The sequence below is a fragment of the Muscardinus avellanarius genome (assembly GCF_963383645.1).
Source record: "Muscardinus avellanarius genome assembly, chromosome: 3".
NCBI classification, from domain to species: domain Eukaryota; kingdom Metazoa; phylum Chordata; class Mammalia; order Rodentia; family Gliridae; genus Muscardinus; species Muscardinus avellanarius.
Window position 1 is genome coordinate 36,369,660 of NC_137788.1, and position 22,466 is coordinate 36,392,125.

General features: G+C 55.3%; 1 protein-coding gene across 1 annotated transcript; it reads left to right on the forward strand.

Annotated features, from left to right (window-relative positions):
* Positions 1-209: 209 nt before the first annotated feature.
* Positions 210-21,250, forward strand: TIE1 (tyrosine kinase with immunoglobulin like and EGF like domains 1; the record flags this gene model as incomplete). Its single annotated transcript, XM_080691798.1, has 23 exons — positions 210-267; positions 4,300-4,617; positions 4,696-4,806; positions 6,124-6,279; positions 6,444-6,575; positions 6,721-6,861; positions 7,034-7,162; positions 8,248-8,393; positions 8,632-8,776; positions 10,756-10,914; positions 11,297-11,434; positions 11,627-11,923; positions 12,301-12,591; positions 12,914-13,104; positions 15,487-15,697; positions 15,851-15,961; positions 16,109-16,299; positions 17,684-17,797; positions 17,883-17,953; positions 19,680-19,720; positions 19,800-19,896; positions 19,977-20,076; positions 21,179-21,250. The coding sequence occupies 23 exons, from the start codon at positions 210-212 to the stop codon at positions 21,248-21,250; spliced, it is 3,420 nt and encodes a 1,139-aa protein (XP_080547924.1).
* Between the last annotated feature and the right edge of the window lie 1,216 nt (positions 21,251-22,466).

Consider the following 22,466-nt stretch of genomic DNA (forward strand, 5'->3'; position numbering starts at 1 on the left):
AGCCCTCTGGTGGCCAGGTTGGGGGCCTGGAGGTGGAAGCAGGCTCTGTCCTCCCCAGCCCTGCCTGCCACCCCTCCCACCCAGCCACCTCATTTCCCCTTCCTCCCCAGCTCTGAGGCCTACTGACCTGCACAGGCGGAGCACCCAGACCCACAGCCACTGACCCCAGGCCCAGCTGGCCCTGGCTGGCCTGGGTCAGCCTCCGGAGCATGGTCTGCCTGGAGCCCCCTTTTCTGCTTCCCATTCTCTTTCTGGCTTCTCATGTTGGTAAGTTTTCCCCAAGACCCCCCCTCCATGTGTAGGCCCCAAGGCCCTGATTTTCTTCCAAAGAAATTCTATTGTATCATCAGGACAGGCAGTAGAAAGCTGCTGCCATGGGCTGGGGGAGGGGAGATGGGAGTTCTTGTTTACCGGGCAGAGAGTTGGGGTTATATAAGAGAATAAGACTTATGGAGATGGGTCGTGGTGATGCTGGCACCACAGTATGGGTGTACTTAAAAGCACTGAACGGTATGTTTACAAATGGTGAAGATGCAAGTTGTACGCTGTACGTATTTTACCACAATAAAAACTGGAGAAAATAGAAAGCCACCACCATATCTTTGATATTATCACTACCATAACTTTGATCCACCAGAAAGTGGGAAGAGGGCCCAGAAAACTCAGGCAAGTGCTAGAAATCACTGCAGCCTGTGGCTGGGGGAGGGGAGGCGAGCAGCCGTGGGCTGGAATCTCAGGGACGGTGGGTAGTCACAGTATCCGTGCACTGGGTTCATTTAACTATTCATTGGTAAGGTTTACTGGGCACTAGTAATACTTAATTGAGAGGCTGGCAACCTCCTGGCCTGTGCAGTGAGATTCAAGCACGCCAACCTCCTATGGTTGTTATGGGGTTTGTTTATTTATTTATTTATTTTTGTGTGGTACTGGGGATAGAACCCCAGGGCATTCTACCTTGGAGCCACACCCCAGCCCTATTTTTTATTCTTTATTTTGAAACAAGGTCTCACTGAGTTTCAAAAGGTCTCACTAAGTAGCTGAGGCTGGCCGCAAACCACGATCCTCTTTCTCAGCCTCCCAAATGCTGGGATTACAAGTGTGCGCCCCCACGCCTGGCTCCTGTTACGGGGTTTATTTATTTTTGTGGTACTGGGGGTGGAACCCAGGGGCTTTTCTACCTCCGGGCTACACTCCAGGACCTATTTTATACTTTATTTGGAAACAGGGTCTCACTAAGTTGCTGAAAGCCTCACTAAGTAGCTGAGGCTGGCTTCAAAGCTGTGTGATCCTCCTGTCTCAGCCTCCCAAGCGCTGGGATTACAAGCAGCGTGCACCACCACGCCCGGCTATATTTTTTATTCTTTATTTTGAAACAGGGTCTCACTGAGTTGCAAAGGGCCTCACCAAGTAGTAGCTGAAGCTGTCCTTGAACTGTGATCCTCCAGTCTCAGCCTCTCAAATGCTAGAATTACAAGCATGCACACCACACCCGGCCTGTTATGGGGTTTAAATGAGATGATGTACTCAGAATGCTTGTCACTTGGTAAAGGTTTCTAAAAAAGTGACAGGTGATTCCTTCAGTCTGCAGGTGGGAGGGTTAGAACACAGAAGCTGCCTTTGATTGCTTCATAGTCTAGCAGAGAACACAGGACATGGGATGAAGGCTAAACAGAGCTAGACGTGAGGAGCTCTAGGAGAGCACTGTGGAGGAGGAGTCAGCTTCTTCTGCCTTGGGTAGTAGTCAAAAATAGAGTCAGGAAAGACTTTACTAGGAGAGGTAGTGGCAGGAACAATAAATGCCAATACCAGGTGTATGGAAGTGCATGCAACCAAAGGTCCTGTAGGGAAAGCAGCCAGGGAGGCAGAGTATGATTAACCAGGGGCAGAGGAATCTGTACACTGTCTGAGGGCAATGGGGAACCATAGAAGGTTATAGGCAAGACAGTCTGAAAGCTGGGAATGTACCTCAGTGATACAGTGCTTGCTTAGGATTCATGAGGCCCTGGGTTCGATCCCCAGCATTGAAAGAAAAAAAACAACAACAAAAAAAACCAGAGTCATGAGGTGGTTTTGAGTTTTAGATGGATCACTTTGGAGGATGACGGGGGTGTGGCAGCTGAGATGGTCCAGGTGAGTAGGGATGAGGGCTAAACACAAAGATGGGCTTGGTAGATAGGGGTCAAGTCAAGAAGCTTTTAGGAAACAATCCTCAGAATTTAGGTTTTAGAATCTAACTGGTTCTACTAGTTACTAATTGTGTGACCCTGGGCAAGTCAGTTACTTCTCAGAGTTCTTCCTTTGCTGGCTATAAAATAGGAGTAATAACACCCACCTCCCAGGATAGCCAGGGAGATACAATGAGAGAGCATCAGTAAAGTGCCCCGTGTAACTGACCCCCAATAAACATTCATTATTATGACCATGAGCGTAGTTAGTGTCTCCGGGGGCCGGGCTGCCTGCTGAGTCAGGGAGCATGGGAGGGGAGCAGGACTGGGGAGAGCAGATGGAAACGCAGTTCTAGGCTGAAAGGCTATCCCAGAGTTATTGATTCAGAGGTGATAGAGGTAGGGGGTGAGCTTGCTCAAAGAAGCCAACTGAGCTGGGTGTGGTGGCACACACTTGTAATCCCAGTACTTGGGAGGCTGAGACAAGAGGATCGCAGGTTCACAGCCAGCCTCAGCTACTTAGTGAGTCCCTCCACAACTGAGTGAGCCCCTGTTTCAAAACAAAAAATAAAAATAGGGCTGGGCTGGGGGTGTAGCTTAGAGGTAGAATGCCCCTGGGTTCAATCCCCAGCACCACAAAAAAAAGAAAAAAGAAAAAAGGAAAAAAAAAAAGCCCGCAGAAAGATTGTTGCCACCTCCTTTGTAAATGGAAAAAATTATTACCTTCACTGGAGGCCAGGAGGATGTGTGAGTGGAGACAGGGTGCTTGGTACCCAACAGATGATCTATCACGGCCATGCAAGCCCACTCATGGTGAACTTTCCAAGACCAATAAACTGAGTGGCATTGGGTACTGGGATTGAACTCAGGGGCATTGTACCTCCAAGCTACATCCCCAGCCCTATTTTATTTTAACTTATTTTTTAAAATTTTGAAACAGGGTCTCACTAAGTTGCGGAGGGCCTCACTGAGTTTCTGAGATTGGTCTCAACCCTCCTGTCTCAGCCTCCCAAGTACTGGGAATACAGGAGTACACCACCAGAGGGTCATTTAATGAATTCACCATTAACAGGCAAGGACAGAGAAGGAGGGGCCCTGGGGGAGGGGTCATGCTCTCTCTGACCTCGCTAGCTCTGGCTGCCCCTGGCCTCTGCCCACCCTCGGCCACGGGCTGTGCTCCAGGCTCGCCAGACATGGACCGTCCCATCCTCACAACAGCATTTTTCATTCCATGCCTTTCTGAGCTGTTCCCTATCTAGAATGTCTTTCACTACCTGGGCTTCTCCCCCAACACATACACACACACGCGCGCACACACACAGTCTTCTCACCTACTGCCAGAGCATTAAAAGCCCTTCAGCTTTATCTCCCAGGATGTGCCTCCCACCCTCTGGCCTCCCCCAGGCAGAGTTAGGGGCCCCTCTCTCTGCTCCCATACACAGCACCCTGCCTCTAACAGCTATGGCCACATCTGTCCCTCCAGCTAAGCAATGAGCTCTCAATGAAAAGCAAAGACCAAGACCCACCTGGGTCTGTGTCCACCTGGCCCCAAGCCTGCGCTGGGCCTGCCCTCTGTCTCTGGGCCAGGCAGGGCCACATCGTTCCTGCTTCACACCCATCCCAAAGCACCCACACATTACCCGAGTTCTCTGGTGACAAGGACGGAGCCCTGCTTCTGGGCACCAGGCTCTCCTGGCCTGCATCCCCACGGCAGGGGCAAGGAGAAAAGCCCAGGGCGACCGTGGCAGAGAAGTCTCAGAGAGGAGTTGGGAAAGGGCTTGGACAGGGAATGAAGGGAGGAAATGAGGCAGGGGACGAAGATTGTTCAGCTGAAAGCCAGTGACCACGAAGCGAAGCGAAAAGAGAAGGGAGGGGCATGAGCCCGAGAAGGGTTCATGTTTTCCTTTTTGTTCTTTGCAAAAGACTAGTACCCCAGAATGGGGAAGGGGGTAGAAATGCCTGGAAAAGGGCTGTGCTGTGGGTCTGAGGGACGTGGCAGGGAAAGGAAGCGGGTGGGTGAAGGTTGGGGACCTCTTCTGTGTGCAGGGGCAGGTGGAAGGAGACTGGTAATATAGTGGCCTGGGACCGGGCTTCTGGGGCAACAATGGAGTCACTGCTGCTGTCCCGGCCCCAGGTGCGGTGGTGGACCTGACACTGCTGGCCAACTTGCGCCTCACTGACCCCCAGCGCTTCTTCCTGACCTGCGTGTCCGGCGAGGCAGGGGCAGGGAGGGGCTCGGACGCCTGGGCCCCGCCGCTGATGGTGGAGAAGGACGACCGCATCGTGCGCACCCTCCCGCCCGGGCAGCCCCTGCACCTGGCACGCAATGGCTCGCACCAGGTCACGCTGCGCGGCTTCTCCAAGCCGTCTGACCTGGTGGGCGTCTTCTCCTGCGTGGGTGGCTCAGGGGCGCGGCGCACTCGCGTCATCTACGTGCACAACAGCCCCGGGGGTGAGTCTGGCTCTGGAGTGGGGGGAGAGGAAGGGCACTTTAGTGGACCACCGACCCCACCCTCCCTCCACCCGGCAGCCCACCTGCTCCCAGACAAGGTCACACACACGGTGAACAAAGGCGACACGGCTGTGCTTGCCGCGCGGGTGCGCAAGGAGAAGCAGACCGACGTGATCTGGAAGAGTAACGGTGAGAGGGCATTTGGTTGGGCAGGTGACACCATCACCCTGATACACCTGTTACACACACACACACACACACACACACACACACACACACACACACTGACCTCCACTGCCCCTCCTGTGCCCCAGACTCGGTCCAGGGACATACCTGGATCCATCTCATCTCTAGTGCTGAGTCGCTCCCCTGCATTCAGAGGACAAGGAGCCTGTGGCCACGCCGCCTCCTTCAGCCCCAGCAGGTGCTGTCACCTAGCCCACTTCTACTAGAAAGAGGAGAACTGCTGGCGACTTGCCCAGCATAGGCTCAGGAGAGTCTAGCCTTTCCCACAGGCCTGTCTGGTCAGGATCCCTGAGACCCACAGCAGACATGCTAAAGCCAGGCACACCTTTGGGTTTCAGCCCCAGGCCTGCCCTCCACCCTGACCCTGTCTGGCCACTCCATGGGAGGAGACTGTTTTTCTGTATGGCTCCAAAGATTCCTGCCTCAGCCCTCAAACCTATAACCCTTTGGCTGACTCTTGTATGGGTGGGCTCCTGAGCAGAGAGGGCCCTTCCTTGGACCCCCAGGCCACCTGAACTGGCAGGAGATCTGGAAGGAGGCAGGGGACTGCACCTCTAGAGTCTCTGTGCAGTCCTAAGCAGAGGCAAGAGTGAAACCCAGAGGAGGAAGCACCTGAAGTGTGCCCCAAAGGAGAAGTGGAGCGATGCAGGGCCTCGCAAAGAAGAAAGGAAGGGCATTCCGGCAGGCAGGGAAAGAGAGCAAAGGCTGAGGATCTGAAATACCAGATGTTTCTAGAAGGGAAACAAGCCATTCAGGAATGTTAGGAGTTAGGCGGGGTGCGGAGAGGCGTTGGGCTGGAGGGGATCTGCAGGGGCCAAACTGGTAAAAACATGCCAAGGAGGTTTGTCCTAGGGCGGTGCGAGCTCTGCAAGGTGAAGCGGGGAGCTAAGGAGGAATCTGTCGTAGGAGACTCCCACTGGCTTCTGAGTGGAGTAGAGGCCCATGGAGAGGCCAGACTGGAGGCAGAGAGCCGCCAAAGAAACACTGGGACTAGGGCCAGGGCGGTGGCAGTGGGCATGGGGAGTTGGGGAGGCATACAAGATGAGGATGTGGACTGGACAGGACTCTAATTTACTGGGTGGCTGGTGGAGCACAAAGAAGAGGATGCTTCCTGGCTCTCTGACTTGTGTAATTGCATCTCGCGGGTACCTTCCTCCAGCTCTGATCACTGTGCGCGGGGCACGATGAAGTGACCTGGGCGGAGGGAGATCCACCAGGCCTCATGTGGTGCTAAGGCCCCTGACCCGTTCATGCCCCCAGGATCCTACTTCTATACCCTGGACTGGCACGAGGCCCGGGATGGGCGGTTCCTGCTGCAGCTCTCTGATGTACAGCCACCGGCAAGTGGCATCTACAGTGCCACCTACTTGGAAGCCAGCCCCCTGGGCAGCGCCTTCTTCCGGCTCATCGTGAGGGGTCAGGGGCAAAGGACAGAGGTCATGGGTGGTGTGGGAGGCTCAGAGCTCTCTAGGGACCTCCTGTGGGTCCCAGGTACCCCCCAGGACCCCTAGAACCACCCCTGCCCTTGGCAGTCTTGGATGGAAGGGTGAAGGTTGGCTGCTGCTGCTGCTTTCCTCCAGGCTGTGGGGCCGGGCGCTGGGGACCAGGCTGTGCCAAGGAATGCCCGGGCTGCCTGCATGGAGGTGTCTGCCATGACCATGCTGGAGAGTGCGTGTGCCCGCCTGGGTTCACTGGTACCCGCTGTGAGCAGGGTAAGGAGGAGAGGCACCAGGACCCAGGCAGGAGAGCATGTCTGAGTGGAGTAAGATCCCAGGACTGTGGGGGCAAAAGGGTGTCGGCTCAGTCCTGGACCCTGGCACCCGACAAGGCCCATATACCCACACACCTTATTTGTAGCCTGCAGAGAGGGCCGTTTTGGGCAGAGCTGCCAGGAGCAATGTCCAGGCACATCGGGCTGTCGGGGCCTCACCTTCTGCCTCCCGGACCCCTATGGCTGTTCTTGTGGGTCTGGCTGGAAAGGAAGCCAATGCCAGGAAGGTATGAACAAGCCCACCCTCTGTGGCCACAGGCCTGGCCCAGACCCTCCACTCTCACCCTGACTGGCACACCCAGCCCTCCACAGCCCCTGACCAGCCTGTTACACAGCCCACACCCTGTGTGTGCCCTCGTGGCCCCCCAGCCCTTCTGACCGCACCACCTCTCTTCGCAGCCTGTGCCCCTGGTCATTTTGGGGCTGATTGCCGCCTCCAGTGCCAGTGTCAGAATGGTGGCACCTGTGACCGGTTCAGCGGCTGTGTCTGCCCTTCTGGGTGGCATGGAGTACACTGTGAGAAGTCAGGTAGGAGACCCTCAAGACAAATGAGCCCTCACCAAACACATCTCCCTCTCGGAGGAGCCCTGCCCCGCCTTTCCCCGGTGGTGGCCCAGGTCCCGCCTCAAGGAGCACAGCCTGGCAGGCAGCCTCAGTACCCAGCCACATGACTTGGAGGGCAACAGCCCAGAGTGCACAGGAGCCCAGAGCCAGCCTCCGATCCGTGTGAGAGGCCAGAAGCTTCTGGAAGGAGGCGAGATCTGAGACTGGATATAGAGGACAAGAGAGAGTGAAAAAGAGTATGGCAGAAGCCCAGGCTCAGGCTTGGTACCAGGACAGTGAGGCCGGGGCTGGGAGAGTTTCAGAGGCCAAATCATAGAACCTTTTACTGCTGGGCTAAAGGAATCGCACTTTATATGATAGGCACAAGCCAGGCACAGCGGAACACGCCAGTACTTAGGAGGCTGAGACAGGAGGATGGCAGTTTGAGGCCGGCCTTAGCAACTTAGTGAGGTTCTCAGCAACTTATTAAGAATCTATTTCAAAATTAAAAAAAAAATAGGGTTGGAGGTATAGCTCAGAGGTAGAAAGCCCCTGGGTTCAATCCTTAGTAAAACACACACACACACACACACATGCACACGCACACGCACACACACAGAGGGAGAGAGAGAGATAGGGGCAAGAGGGACTTGTAGAAGAGCCACAAGGTAGTCAGGTTTATATTTGAGGAAGGACCTTTCACTGTTGGGCAGATGCAGAAGCCAGAGAGGCCGAGGAGACGAGTGGCTAGTACCCAGACATGAATGAGACCAGCATAGTGTTTTGGCCTTGAGGACCGCAGGCAAAGGCCTTGCCTGTGCGTATTAGAGGACCCTAGGAGGCACGCTGCGACAGGTGCAGGAGGCAGACCCTGTGGTCAGTTGGGATGTGAGGCACCAGGACACTGGCAGAGTTGTGCGGGACTTGGCTGGCATCCAGACACAAGCAACTGGGTAGATGACGGTGCCTCCACTGAGGCTCAGAGCAAGGGACGAGGGGTGCTCTGGTAGGTATGGTCACATGTCTGCCCCACAGGCACTCCAGGATGAGTGTCCTCTCTCTCTCCCCAGACCGGATCCCCCAGATCCTCAACGTGGCCCCAGAACTGGAGTTCAACTTAGAGACGATGCCCCGGATCAACTGTGCGGCCGCAGGGAACCCCTTCCCAGTACGGGGCAGCATGGAGCTACGCAAGCCGGATGGCACCGTGCTTCTGGTCAGCCCCAGTCACCCCTAACCCACCGTCCCCCGTCCTACCATCTTCACAGATGATCCCTTAGACCCCCAAGCCCTCATGACTTCCAGCAGACTCTGCACGGCCAGTCACAGCTGGACCGGGGTCAGGCCGACTGGTGAGGGAGCGCCACCAGGCTTGGGTCCCACTGACAGTTCAGACACACACATCTATCACCTGCGCATGCATCCTTTGTGATCTGTCCCTCGCTTTGCCTTAGTCCACCAAAGCCATTGTGGAGCCAGACAGGACTACAGCTGAGTTTGAGGTACCCCACTTGGCACTTGGGGACAGCGGGTTCTGGGAATGCCGCGTGTCTACATCCGGTGGCCAAGACAGCCGGCGCTTCAAGGTCAATGTCAAAGGTCAGTGACGTCCTAGAGCCACGGAAGATGAACAGTGGGCAGAATAGGCACTCTCCAACCCCCCTCAGACTGGGAATCTCAGCAGGAGGAACAAGGGAGTCTGTGGTCACAGCCAGCGCCAGGCAAAGAGGGCTAGAAGTGGGCCCCAAGTCCCAGTTGGTCACAGCCAGCGCCAGGCAAAGAGGGCTAGAAGTGAGCCCCAAGTCCCAGCGCTCGAGCACAGCTTGGTTCCATCTGGAAAGGACATGCTGTGTCCCAGAAACTGGAAACACTGGCCAGCCTTGCCCTGCCTCCTGCCTAGCCGTGTGGCCCCACCACCACACACACTGTGCCTTTGCCTGTGGGGTGCCACTCCTGGCTTCTGAGTCACTGCACACAGGCACTCAGTGCTAGGACAGAGGAGTGAGGGGGACCTGCTAGGCTCCCCAGAGGTAGTGCATGCAGAGGAGTCTGCCTGGTGAAGGGAAGGGGCTGTCAGCACCCAGGATTGCTCAGAGAAGAGTGACCCCCGCCACTGGGGACGCCACTTTCCCTCTGCTCCAGACCTCCTCCTCCTCCTTACCAGGGCTCTTCCTCACTGCCAGGCTCTGCTTCCCGGTTCTCCATCATCCCCACCTCTCCACCCCCTTCACCACAAGGCCCCACCCCAGCCTTTCCCTTCTCGCTCTCCCATCTGGCTTTGGACCCAGACAACCTGGGTTTGAATTCTCTCTCTACAAATCTTCAGGTCTATTACCTTAAGCAAGTTACTTAACCTCTCTTAGTTTCTCTCTGGGTGAAATGGGATTAGGGCACACCAGGACACAAAAACTAAACTAGATGATTTCAGCAGTTTCAACAGTGCCCGGCCGGGTGTGTGCTCAGTGTATGTTGACAATTGTTATTTAAAATGACATCTAGTTCCCAGGCACTAGCCCTTCTCTAGGAACTCCTACCATCCCCGTCCTGGCCCCAGGCCCACATGGGGGGAACCTCCACGAAGTGGGGCATCTTCTGTGGAGGTCTGGTTCTGAGGCAGATGTAAAAGTTAATTGGTGAATGACTCAGAGACCTGTTTTATATCCAGCCTGGTCCCTTGCATGAGCTGTAGGCACCAGGGGCTTCTCAGGATCCATGGGCCTTCTTCTCCTCCCAAATCTGCACCTCCTCCTGACATACTCATTGCCACCTGCCGCTCCTCTAGCTCACAACCCTGCACCCACAGAGACCAGTCTTCCTTGCTTGCTTTCTTCAAAGTCAGTCTGGCAGATATACAGAAGGTGCCTGTTAAGGCATATAATTCAGTTATCTGGAGAGAAAAGCTGAGACCAAAACGGGCAGTGACCATGGAGCCAGGAAGTCAGGCAGGAACGTAAGAGCTATTTGGGGTCGGATCCAATGACTTGAGATGGCCTGGTCACCAGACCTAGTTCAAACCCTGCTGCGTCTCCTCACTGTGTGTCCTGTAGTGTCTTACTGCGTGTCTCTGGGCTTCAGTGTCTTCATTCTGACACAGGAGTCGTGACCCCATCTGGAAGGTAGTTGGGAAAATTAGCGGTCGTGAATAGGAAGCACCAGACGTGGAACAGGGCTTCGTCACCGACACCTCTATTATTTCTAAATTAGGAGACTGGTGAAAAAGGAGAGTAGTGAGTGATGGGGGGGGCAGAGAACAGACGCCATCCGGCATTCCCCCCGCCTTGTGCCCTAGCCCCTCTGTCTACTCCGCGCCTCGTGGACGGAGTGCCCTCCACTGGCCCCTGCCTGACATGCCACTCCCTCACTTAACATCTCCTGAGATGCCTATTGCAGCTCAATCCCTGTGCCCCAAGCTGCCCAGGGACCCGAACTCTGTCCCCCTGGGCCCAGGCCACTCCGGTCTTCTGTGGGCAGAGGGTCCGCAGATCCAAATAAAGATGTCCAAAGCACAGGGTGCCCCCCCTGTTTCTGAGCACAGGCGAGGACCTGTGGGCAGCACCTTACCCCTGCTCTCCTGGCAGTGCCCCCCGTGCCCCTGACTGCACCGCAGCTCCTGGCCAAACGGAGCCGCCAGCTTGTGGTCTCCCCACTGGTCTCATTCTCTGGGGATGGACCCATCTCCTCTGTTCGCCTGTACTACCGGCCCCAGGATAGCACCATGCGCTGGTCTGCCATTGTGGGTGAGTGGGGAGCGAGCTGGGGAGGGCAGGGTATTGGGTAATAGCAAGGGAATAAAGCCAGGTGTGGTGGTGCATGCCTGTAATCTCAGTACTTGGGAGACTGAGACAGGAGGATCTCAGGCTTGAGGCCAACCTCAGCAACTTAGCAAGACCCTTAGTAACTTAATGAGACCCTGTTTTAGAACGAAAAATAAAATAGTGCTGGGGCTGGGGCTTGGAGGTAGAATGCCCCTGGGTTCCCTCTCTGGGACTCCCTCACCCAAACAGTGTGGAGAGAAGGTCAGAACGGAGAGGAGGACAGCAGAAGGAGGAGAGGGGAATGACGGAGTGGTGGCTTCGGGAAGCGGTAGGGGCTGAGCAGTATGTCACCCCCCACCCCCAGTGGACCCCAGTGAGAATGTGACACTCATGAACCTGAAGCCAAAGACAAGCTACAGCGTCCGTGTGCAGCTGAGCCGGCCAGGGGAAGGTGGAGAGGGGGCCTGGGGACCTCCCACCCTCATGACCACGGACTGTCCAGGTGAGAGGCCAACAGTCACCCCTTCCTGTTCCCCAGGATCACTGTCCTGTCCACTCAGGGCCGTCAGGTCTTGCTCACCCCAGGGACCCTGACTTTCCCACTGGAGGTCATCCGACCTGTCCCCCCGGGGATCACTGTCTCATCCAGCTAAAGAACCCATTGGACAGTTCTGACCCTGACCTTTGGCCTCAGAGCCCTTGTTGCAGCCGTGGCTCGAGGGCTGGCATGTGGAGGGCCCTGACCGGCTTCGAGTGAGCTGGTCCTTACCCTCGGTGCCTGGGCCACTGGTGGGCGACGGTTTCCTGCTGCGCCTGTGGGACGGGGCACGGGGGCAGGAGCGGCGGGAGAACGTCTCGTCCCCCCAGGCCCGCACCGCCCTCCTGACGGGACTCACGCCTGGCACCCACTACCAGCTGGACGTGCGGCTCTACCACTGCACCCTCCTGGGCCCCGCCTCGCCCCAAGCACGCGTGCATCTGCCCCCCAGCGGTACGCCGGGATGGGGTGATGTGCTGGGGGTGAGGGGAGGGTAGGACCTGCAGGGACACAGGAGACACAGAAGGGGATGGGAGAGAACACAGAACACATCTCCACAGCAGGGAAGACACAGGACACAGGGAAGCCAGAGGATACCAGGAGGCCCTAGGTCACCAGGGGGACGTGAGGCCTGGAGAACACAGAGTATGGAGACAGGGAGAGGCAGGAGCTTGGGGGTGAAGGTGCCCTGAGGATAGAGAAGAAGCCAGCAGGGGGCTCCGTTCTGGGGTCCACAGAGCACGGGACCTGGCCAGCGCTAACGTGACTGAGCCCACAGCTACCCAGCCCGGTCCTGTCTGAGCCCTGCCTTCCCACCCTGCTCTCCCCAGGGCCTCCGGCCCCCCGACACCTCCACGCCCAGGCCCTCTCAGACTCTGAGATCCAGCTGACATGGCAGCACCCAGAGGCTCCGCCTGGGCCTATATCCAAGTACATCGTGGAGGTGCAGGTGGCTGGGGGTTCAGGAGACCCGCTGTGGATGGACGTGGACAGGCCAGAGGAGACAAGCACCATCGTCCGCGGCCTCAATGCCAGCACACGCTATCTCTTCCGCGTGCGGGCCAGCGTTCAAGGTCTCGGGGACTGGAGCAACACAGTAGAAGAGACCACCCTGGGCAACGGTGAGAGGGCAGGGCCTGGGGATTCCTGGGCCCCAGAGCTGGTCTCAGTGTGTGCTCCCTCTGTCTCACACCTTACCTTGGAGTTAGGGTATCTGGGGCCCTCCCAGCAAACCTACAAGCCCTGACCTATCTCATAATCCCAGTGCTAGGACAACTGTGTTGCTCCCTGTGACATCTCTGACCCCTTCCTTCATGCCGCCCAAGTGACTACCCTTTATCCTGGTAACTGGAATCTCCAGCCTTTCCCTCTCTTGGGATCCCACGGTGGCCTCTGGGTTCCCCGACCCAGGCATCTTCATCATTTGCCCCTCCTCGTGTCCAGGGCTGCAGAATGAGGGCCCAGTCCAAGAGAGCCGGGCAGCTGAAGAGGGTCTGGATCAGCAGCTGGTCCTGGCTGTGGTGGGCTCCATCTCTGCCACCTGCCTCACCACCTTGGCTGCCCTCTTAGCCCTGGTGTGCATCCGCAGAAGCTGCCTGCGTCGGAGGCGCACCTTCACCTACCAGTCAGGATCGGTCAGTGACCCCCTACCCCTGGGTGCACATGCACCGCTCCTGGTGTGCACGTGTCTCCACCCATATAGTTGCAAGTAGTTGTGCACTGTGTGTGTGTGTGTGTGTGTGTGTGTGTGTGTGTGTGTGTGTGTATGATGCAAGTATAAGACTACACTCAACCACACTCAAGGGTGCAAAGTATAACATTCTTTATTTCTCTGGACCTGAACTCTGCTCGTGAGCCCATTTATTACTGATGAAAGATTTAATATTCCCAGTTCAAAAGAACTATGTTTTGTCCATATTTCACCAGGGCCAAGTCCGGGCTTGGATGTAGTTGGTTTAAGATTCCCCTGCCCCCTCCTTGCCCTCTCCCTGGGGTTGCTCTCAGCCGAGGTAGCATGGTGATTTGATAGAGGGACACCTGGATGGCCTGACCTGGGAGCCAGCCCTGTCTGCACACATCTGCAACTGGTGTCCTACTGTGGCCTCCCTCTAACAGGCCACTCAGGCTGTGAGCTGCTCATATCAGGCTCCATCTTGCATCTTGCATCTTGCTCTGTACCCTGCGCTTGCCTGTACCCTACGGCAGGCAGCATGACCTGTGGCCGTAACCCCTCATCCAGCTGGCTCTACCCTCTAGAACTGTTCCAGGCCTTCAGCCTTGCCCATGCCCTTTGAGTAGAGAAGCACACTCTCCACTCCTCCAGGCTCTGCAAACCTGTCTGGGTTTTCTGTGCTGTAATCTACACCCCTCTGGCTCCACACTTAGATGTGACAGGAGAGGGTACTGGCACCTCTTCAAGGACCTAGCATCTTGTCACATCCGCCCATGCTGCCAGTCATGTTTCCTTTGAAATCTGCCTCTTGTCACATGATCTGAACTCTGCCCTTGGTCCTCCGGGCCTAGGCTCTAGATATCTAGAGCCAAAATTTATCATGAAAAAAAAAAATCATCCAGGCACAGAGGCACACACCTGTAATCCCAGTTCTTGGGAGACAGACAGGAGGATCGAAGGTTTGAGGACAGTGTGGCAACTTAGTGAGGCACTCTACAACTTAATGAGACCCTATTTCAAACTAAAAATAAAATAGGGCTGGGGATGTAGCTCTGAGATAGAAAGATTCTGGGTTCAATCTCCAGTAACAAAAGAAAAGAAAAAAAAATATCCAACACTCTTCTCTCTCAAGGGCTGGCCCTTGTGATAGAAAGCCCAGTGTCTAAGGCTAGTGTCTCTGCTATGCCTTGAAAAAAAATCCCTCTACAGATTCAATTGGCTTCTTTGTTCAGTCTCTGCCTCTGAAGTCAGTGCACACAGCCAGGCATCGCCGCTGTGGTGGGGGTGGGTGACGGGTGCAAATGCCGAGGGAAGGTGGTGAGGGCACGACCTTTCATGCACATGGTAGCATAATACGTGTCGGTATATATCCCTGCTAAATGTGCCTGCATACATTTTGCACATGTGTGTGCACATGAGTGTGTGTGCTATGTATCCGTGTACATGCGAATCTGCATATGGGTGTGCATGTACATATGTGTGTCCCTGTGCCTGCGCAGCTGCAGGCCCTCATGTGCGTTTGTACCTCTGCATGGAGGTGTGCATGTGCATTCTGGTATGAGTCTCCAGCTCTCCATGTTCCTCAGCCCTTGCCCATCAAGCTGGGCTTCTGTTCATTTAGGAAGTCCCACCACAAGGTCTAGCTTAACCCTGCTTCCAGCTCTCCGCTTGGTAGCTCCCTGGGTCCTATTCAGCTTCTCTCTTTTCCTGCCATCAGCCTTCCCAGGCAGACCTCCTATTTAGTGGAGGAAACTAAACATTCTCTTTGCTAGTGGGTCTTGCTATCTTGGGGTCTTGACCTGGCCTGAGAGCTATGGATGGACACCAAATGGGTGAACAAAGGTACTGGGGAGAAGAAAATGCCTCAGGGATTAACATGTCATAGGTGCTCAAACCCTAGGCTAGAATCCCCCCAAAAAGCCTAGTTATGATTAGTACACTCATGGGAAGTCCCCTGCTTCCCATGACAGCTCATCCCAATTCTTTTGTTTTAAATGTTGGAATATCGTCTTACCATTGACTTACACCAGGGCATTTAGCAACTTAGCCACAATCGCTGTTCTGCTTTCCAGAGCCCCACACACCCAACCACCAGGCCACAGCCCTGCGTTTCTCTTCTTGGACACCTGCCCACCCAGCGACCCACCTGGGCTCTGTCACCTGTGGTTCTGTCCTAGTACATGTGCTCTATCTGCATGTGTGTCCCTGGCTGACCACCTGGGTGCCCTCTGGCTCTTTGTCCATTTGTCTAAACACTGGACTCCTCTTTGCATGCTCTCTGTGACACCTCCTGCCCCCATGTCTCCGGCGTGGACTGTCTGCCCACTTGTCCCATCTTGCAAAGGGCGAGGAAACCATCCTGCAGTTCAGCTCAGGGACCTTGACGCTGACCCGGCGGCCAAAGCCGCAGCCCGAGCCCCTGAATTACCCCGTGCTGGAGTGGGAGGACATCACCTTTGAGGACCTCATCGGGGAGGGGAACTTCGGCCAAGTCATCCGCGCCATGATCAAGAAGGACGGGCTCAAGATGAACGCAGCCATCAAGATGCTTAAAGGTCCCTGGAAGTGACTCCCAACCCCAGCCCTGAATCTTCCTGGTCTCACAGGCCCCACCTGGCTCCTTCCAGCAGTTGACCCCCACCCCCACAAGCCCATGCCCTTTCTCCAGAGTTATTTCTGGCAAGAGTGACATTGCATTCTTTACACAGAGTATGCTTCTGAAAATGACCATCGTGACTTTGCTGGGGAACTGGAAGTTCTGTGCAAACTGGGGCATCACCCCAACATCATCAACCTCTTGGGGGCCTGTGAGAACCGAGGTGAGCCCCACTCGTCACCTGGTCTTCTCCACACCCTGTCAGGAGCTGCCAGCCACCTGCACCTCACTCCCGACTCTCTAGCATGCTCCAGGCTCCCACCCCAGGGGCCTGACCTAAATCAACACCCTGCATGTCCTCCCCTCCCAGGATACCTGTACATCGCTATCGAATATGCCCCCTATGGGAACCTGCTAGACTTTCTGCGCAAGAGCCGAGTCCTGGAGACTGACCCAGCCTTTGCCCGGGAACACGGAACAGCCTCCACCCTCAGCTCCCGGCAGCTGCTGCGCTTTGCCAGCGATGCTGCAAATGGCATGCAGTATCTGAGTGAGAAGCAGGTGTGTGGGTGTGGTGGGGGGCAGAGGGGAGAGGGAGGCCACCGTACCCGCCTTGGGACATAAAATCGGCGGGCGTTAAGAGGGTATGGGGGCTGAGGAATGATGGGAAGGAAGGACCTGGCCCCAGGCAGGCTGAGGGCGTGGGGGCGGAAGGAAGCCCAGGAGGAGGCGGCTCTGGAGAAGGTGCTGCGTTTGGAGATGCCAGCCCAGCAGACAGGGGACTGGCAGAACTCTGGGGACTGTCACCCCAACATTGGTGACTCTAAGGGCGAGAGAGGGAGGCATCCACCAGAGAGGACGAAGGCTGAGGCCGAGCCCAAGTCTGAGGGGAAAGCTGCCGGAAGGCCCCCAACATGGGACTAGTGGGCACATTTGACAGAGAGTCAAGTTTTTGTTTGTTTTTGTTTTTGTGTAGTACTGAGGATTGAACCCAGGGGCATTCTCCCTCCAGCTGCACCCCACCCCCTTTTTGTGGTGCTGAGGATGGAACCCAGGGGCATTCTACCTCTGAGCTATACCCCCAGCTTGATTTTTTATTCTTTATTTTGAAACAGGGTCTCTAGCCAGGCGTGGTGGCTCACGCTTGTAATTCCCGCACTTGGGAGGCTGAGACAGGAGGATCGCACAGGTTCGAAGCCAGCCTCAGCTACTTAGTGAGGCTCTCAGCAACTTAGTGAGACCCTGTTTCCAAATAAAATATGAAATAGGTCTGGGAGTATAGCCTGGAGGTAGAAAAGTCCCTGAGTTCCACCCCCAGTACCACCAAAAAAAAAAAAAAAGAAACAGGGTCTCACTAAGTTGTGGAGGGCCTCACTAAGAGGCCTGGCTTGTTTGTTGTTTGTTTTGGTTTTTGTTTTTAATTTGGAAACAGGTTCTTGCTAGGTTGCTGATAGTCTCACTGCCTGCTAACGCTGGCCAAGAACCTGCCTCCAGTCTCAGCCTCCCAAGTACTGGGATTACAGGCGTGTGCCACCACACCTGGATGGCAATCAAGTTTTGAGGATCTTTGAAAGGGGAGGACAGTGCAGGGAGGTCTGTGAGGAAGGTGGAGGACCAGGGGGGGAGCTGGAACTCAGGGAAGAGGGTCGCTTGGGGTCCTTCAATGAGAGGGTGGGAAAAGGACACGGGGTGCGTGGAAAGAGGGGAGATGCAGTGTCCAGGGAAGAGGGCTACAGCCTGAACTTGGCTGTGGCCAGTCGTGGGAAGGAGGGACGAGGGCCAGCACTGATTTCTCTCAGAAACTGATCCAAGGTGGGTGGGAAGAAGTGGCTGTGACTCCTGAAGGTAGCAGGTGTCCATGTAGACTGACAGAGTCACTTACCAGCCCCACCATCCAGGGGCCCTCGCCCTGCTCTTCCCCTGACTTCTGACCTCGCCCCCCCAGTTCATCCATAGAGACCTGGCTGCCCGAAATGTGCTGGTAGGAGAGAACCTGGCCTCCAAGATCGCAGACTTTGGCCTCTCTCGGGGGGAGGAGGTGTACGTGAAGAAGACGATGGTAAGTCTCACTCGACCCTCCCCTCTGTCCAGCCCCAGGCAGGCCCTTTCTCCACACCAAACCCCTCAAACCCACTCTCTCCCAGGGGCGCCTCCCCGTGCGCTGGATGGCCATCGAGTCTCTGAACTACAGCGTCTATACCACCAAGAGTGACGTGTGAGTGTGGGTGTGGGAAGGGCAGAAGGGCTCGACCCCAAAGGTCAAACACATAGAACCCAGTCACATCTCAGAGGCGGCTCTGACAGGCTAAGGCAGGACTCAGGCACCGCTGGGTGTGAGCCAGGTGTGACACAGGTGTGTCTTGAGTCTGTCTGGCAGTACCCAGCATCTTAGTGGGAAGGTAGGGAACTAGCTGGGAGGTGTTTGGGGGCAAGATTAGAGCAGGGGCAGCTGAGGGTTTTGCTTGGTAACAGATGGGGGATGCCTTGGGTGGGGGGCGGTGCCACAGGTAAGCCCCAGGGTAGAAGAGAACACTTAAGAAGTACTCTTGCCTTCCTCTCTGGAGGGCAGGGCCATGGTAGCACATGACCCCCAAGACTCCTTCTCCCATCCCCCCATGGCTATCTTGGCACACTCCTCCTCCCCCTTTCTCCAGGGATGCCTGTCTCAGTCTGACCCTGACCTGCCTAGCCATGTGTGTGTATGTATGCGTGTGCATGTATGATGTATGTGTGTTACTGGGGATGGAACCCAGGTGCATTCTGAGCTACACTCCCAGCCCTATTTTATTTATTTATTTATTTATTTATTTATTTATTTATTTATTTATGGTACCAGGTATGGAACCCAGGGGCATTCAACCTATGAGCTACATCCCCAGCCCTTTTTTTTTTTTTTATTTTTATCCTTTATTTTGAAACAGGGTCTGGCCAAATAGCTGAGGCTGACCACAAACTTAATCCTCCTATCTCAGCCTCCCAAGTACTGGGATTACAAGTGTATACCACCACGCCCGGCTCCCATTTTTTTAAATTTTTAAACAAGGTCCTGCTAGGTTGATGAGAGTCTTGCTACTTGCTGAAGCTGTCCTGGAACCTGCAATCCTCCTGTCTCAGCCTCCTGAGTACAGGGATTACAAGCATGTGCCACTATGCCCTGCTCCTGCCCAGCCTTTCATCCCTGTGTTCTGAGCTGCTCTGCCATGGGCCTGAGCCTTGTGGCCTGGCCTACCACACTGATGACCCCCCGGCCACCGCATGCTGGCTTCCTGCTTCTGCCCCAAGACTCCCTTGTTTCCCTCCCCCATCACAACTCCCTACCCTGTTTCTTAGGCCCCATATGTACCTTCACGGAGGTGGGTGCAGTGTGAGATGCAGTTAAGAACAGGGCTTTGAGCCGGGAGTGTTGGCGCACGCTTGTAATCTCAGCATTCGGGAGGCTGAGACCTGAGGATCACGGTTCGCGGACAGCCTCAGCTACTTAGTGAGGCCTTCTGCAACTCAGTGAGACCCTGTTTCAAAATAAAGAATAAAAAAATAGGGCAGGGAGTGTAACTCGGAGGTCAAATGCCCCCGGGTTCCATCCCCAGACCCGCAAAAAAAAAAAAAAAAGAACAAGGCTTTGGAGCCAGACTGCTTGGGTTTGAGCCCCTGTCTACCACTTGTTAGCTCTGTGGCTTTAGGTGAGCTCCCAGTGCCTCAGTGTCCTCATCTGTGAAATGGGGATAATAACTGAGACTGTACTAACATATTAATAATAGCTACAATTGGTTGGGCCTGGGGGTCAAGAGCTATGAAGGAGCTTCAGTGGCGCAGACAGCAGCTGGTCAGGCTGGACAGTTGTTGAGTAGACACATGGGAAGGGCTGCACATCTGGATAGCTGGAGGCTAAATGCTAGGCCCCAGGGCCTAGAGGGTAACTGAGTGCATCCTTCTCATTTCAGCTGGTCCTTTGGGGTCCTCCTCTGGGAGATAGTGAGCCTTGGTGAGTCCCCACCCCTGTTCCCCAGAGCGCCCCCAGAGTGCATGGCCCTGGACTGAGGGAGCTCTGTCCTGTTATGCAGGAGGGACACCCTACTGCGGTATGACCTGTGCTGAGCTCTATGAGAAGCTTCCCCAGGGCTACCGCATGGAGCAGCCTCGGAACTGTGACGATGAAGTGTGAGTCGCCTCGCCTTTGAGCCTGTAACCCCCCACCCCAGCTGGCCCTGACCCTCACCTTGCCACACCCCCAACGGCAGGTATGAGCTGATGCGCCAGTGCTGGCGGGACCGTCCGCATGAGCGCCCGCCCTTCGCCCAGATCGCCCTGCAGCTGGGCCGCATGCTGGAAGCCAGGAAGGTAAGGGACTGGGGGCCGTGGGGCCGGGGCTCACCCAGCTCACAGATGCCAGAGCACAGCCGCTGGCTCTCTGGCTGGGCCTCCCTCAGACAGAGCTGCCACCATGCTGGGCAGCACCCCAGGACTTGCAAAGATCCCCTTTGCAAGGGCTGGGTTAGACACTAGGCCAGGACTGCAGGTGCCTAGCCCCAGCTGTAAACCCCTCCCCGCAGCCCCCAGGTTCAGACCCCTTGCCTGTCCTCTGTGGAGGCCATCAGCCCATTCTGTCTGGATACCTCTCTCCAGCACAGAATTGGAGCAGGATGCAGAAATCGATGGATGGGTGAAAGGACCATACTGGAAGGGCTTAAATAAGTCAAATTAGTGGGCAGCTGATACAACAATCATAGGAGAAATGCATAACTAAATAACTGACTCTAGTGCCAGGCGTGGTGGCGCACGCTTGTAATCCCCGCACTTGGGAGGCTGAGACAGGAGGATCACACGGGTTCGAAGCCAGCCTCAGCTACTTACTGAGGCTCTCAGCAACTTAGTGAGACCCTGTTTCCAAATAAAATATAAAATAGGTCTGGGAGTGTAGCCTGGAGGTAGAAAAGAACCCTGGGTTCCATCCCCAGTACCACAAAAATAAAATAAAATAACATAACTGACTCTAAGAACCATGTTAAATATGATTTATCAAATGTAAATGAAGGCATATATCAAAATGAGTGAATTTGAACAGTTCCTTATATGAATGAATTACTGATTAGATAACTATTAAGAAGGAGTGAATGATCAAATAACCATATAAATAAATGGTTAATTTTATATACAGATGAATGAGTGAATGAATGAGCAAGCGAGCAATTCATTAAGTGAGTACAGTGCACACAAAGGTCCCCACCTAACGATTGTGTCCAGGGCCTCCCACCTGAGACCCCCAGCTGTGGTCTGCTGCCCTCGCTGCTCTGAGCCCATAAGGATTAACCTTGGCCTTGGGGCCCGCCTGCATCTCCAGCAGGAACAGGTGTCTGTTAAATGCCCAACCACATGGAAGTCAAGGAGCTTGAGGCCAGATGTGCTGAGCCCCAGCCTCCACCAATGCTTGCTTTGCCTGCAGGCCTATGTGAACATGTCGCTGTTTGAGAACTTCACCTACGCGGGCATCGACGCCACTGCTGAGGAGGCCTGAGCTGCCATCCTGCTAGAACCTGGCTCTGCTGGCCAGAGCAAACTCTGCTGTCCATCTCGTGACTTTTGACCTTTCTAAAGACCGACCTGAGCTGCCTCCAGGAATTCTTTTAACTTAAGGAGGGGAACGAGGGGATCCAGGGAGGGGGTGGGTTTAGGGAAACAGGATCCATTCTTTGCAGCAGTTCTTCTGGCTAATCCTTCCTTCTGGTTCATGGCTCCTCATTCTGATGCCCCCCCACACTCAAGCCCCTACTTTAGCTCCTCCACCCAAGCCAGCATGCACTCCACTAACATGCCCTGGTCAGTTCCTCCCACCCTTGCCTTGCACTCAGAAAAAATAAATGATCTGAGAAATCTCTCCCATTTCTACCTTTTATTCCTAGTCAATTGAGATGGGGGCGGGGGTGTTACACCCAAAAGAGAAAAGCTGAACTTTCTAGAAAAAGAAATGCTGGTGTTCCACTCACTGCCTGGGCCCGAGCCTCCTTTGGCAGTTGCCTCTCTCCATAGCCTCAGAGGCTCTAGAGGATCCAGGGGACACACACACACACCATCAACCCCCACATCCGTTCTAAACACACGACCAGTTTTTCCCTGGTCTCCTCCCTGCTCTCCGGCCTCCTTGCCCTGTTTCCCTGGATCTCTGGGTAGCCGCCAGCCTAAAAGTCTCTGCTCTGTCCAAATACAGTTGCCAGGATTGGTTGGAGCCCAGCCTCCACTCACAGGGACATGCTGCACCACATTCTGGCCTGCCTCAACCCTCACAGCCCTTATCCTTTTCCTTACACCTCTAGGCAGCCTCTGGCTTGGCAGGCATCTTGATGCCCAGCTGGTGGGCCCAGAAGGAGAACCACAGAGGCCACCCCCAGCCCCAGCCAGCGGCCTGGGTTCCTCTCCCTACCTCTGGGTCTCATGGTGTTCTGGAAGATGCTCCTCTCCTGGGTTCTCCCTCCCCCTCCTGAAAGCCAGCCCCACACTGCCCCATGCCGGGTGGCCTCTGGGCATGCTGGCTCTTTGGGCTGCTTGCAGCTGGCCTCAGGTTTCTCTCCCACTGGTTCTTGGGAGACAAGACTGGCTGCATTTCATACATCTATTCAGTGAGTCAGATGAAATCAGAGAAGGCATAATGTTTTCAGACCACTTTCTCACCACTCTCACCAAAACACCTGGCGTGCACAACTAGAGGAAGACAGACTTTAGTGCACTCACAGTTC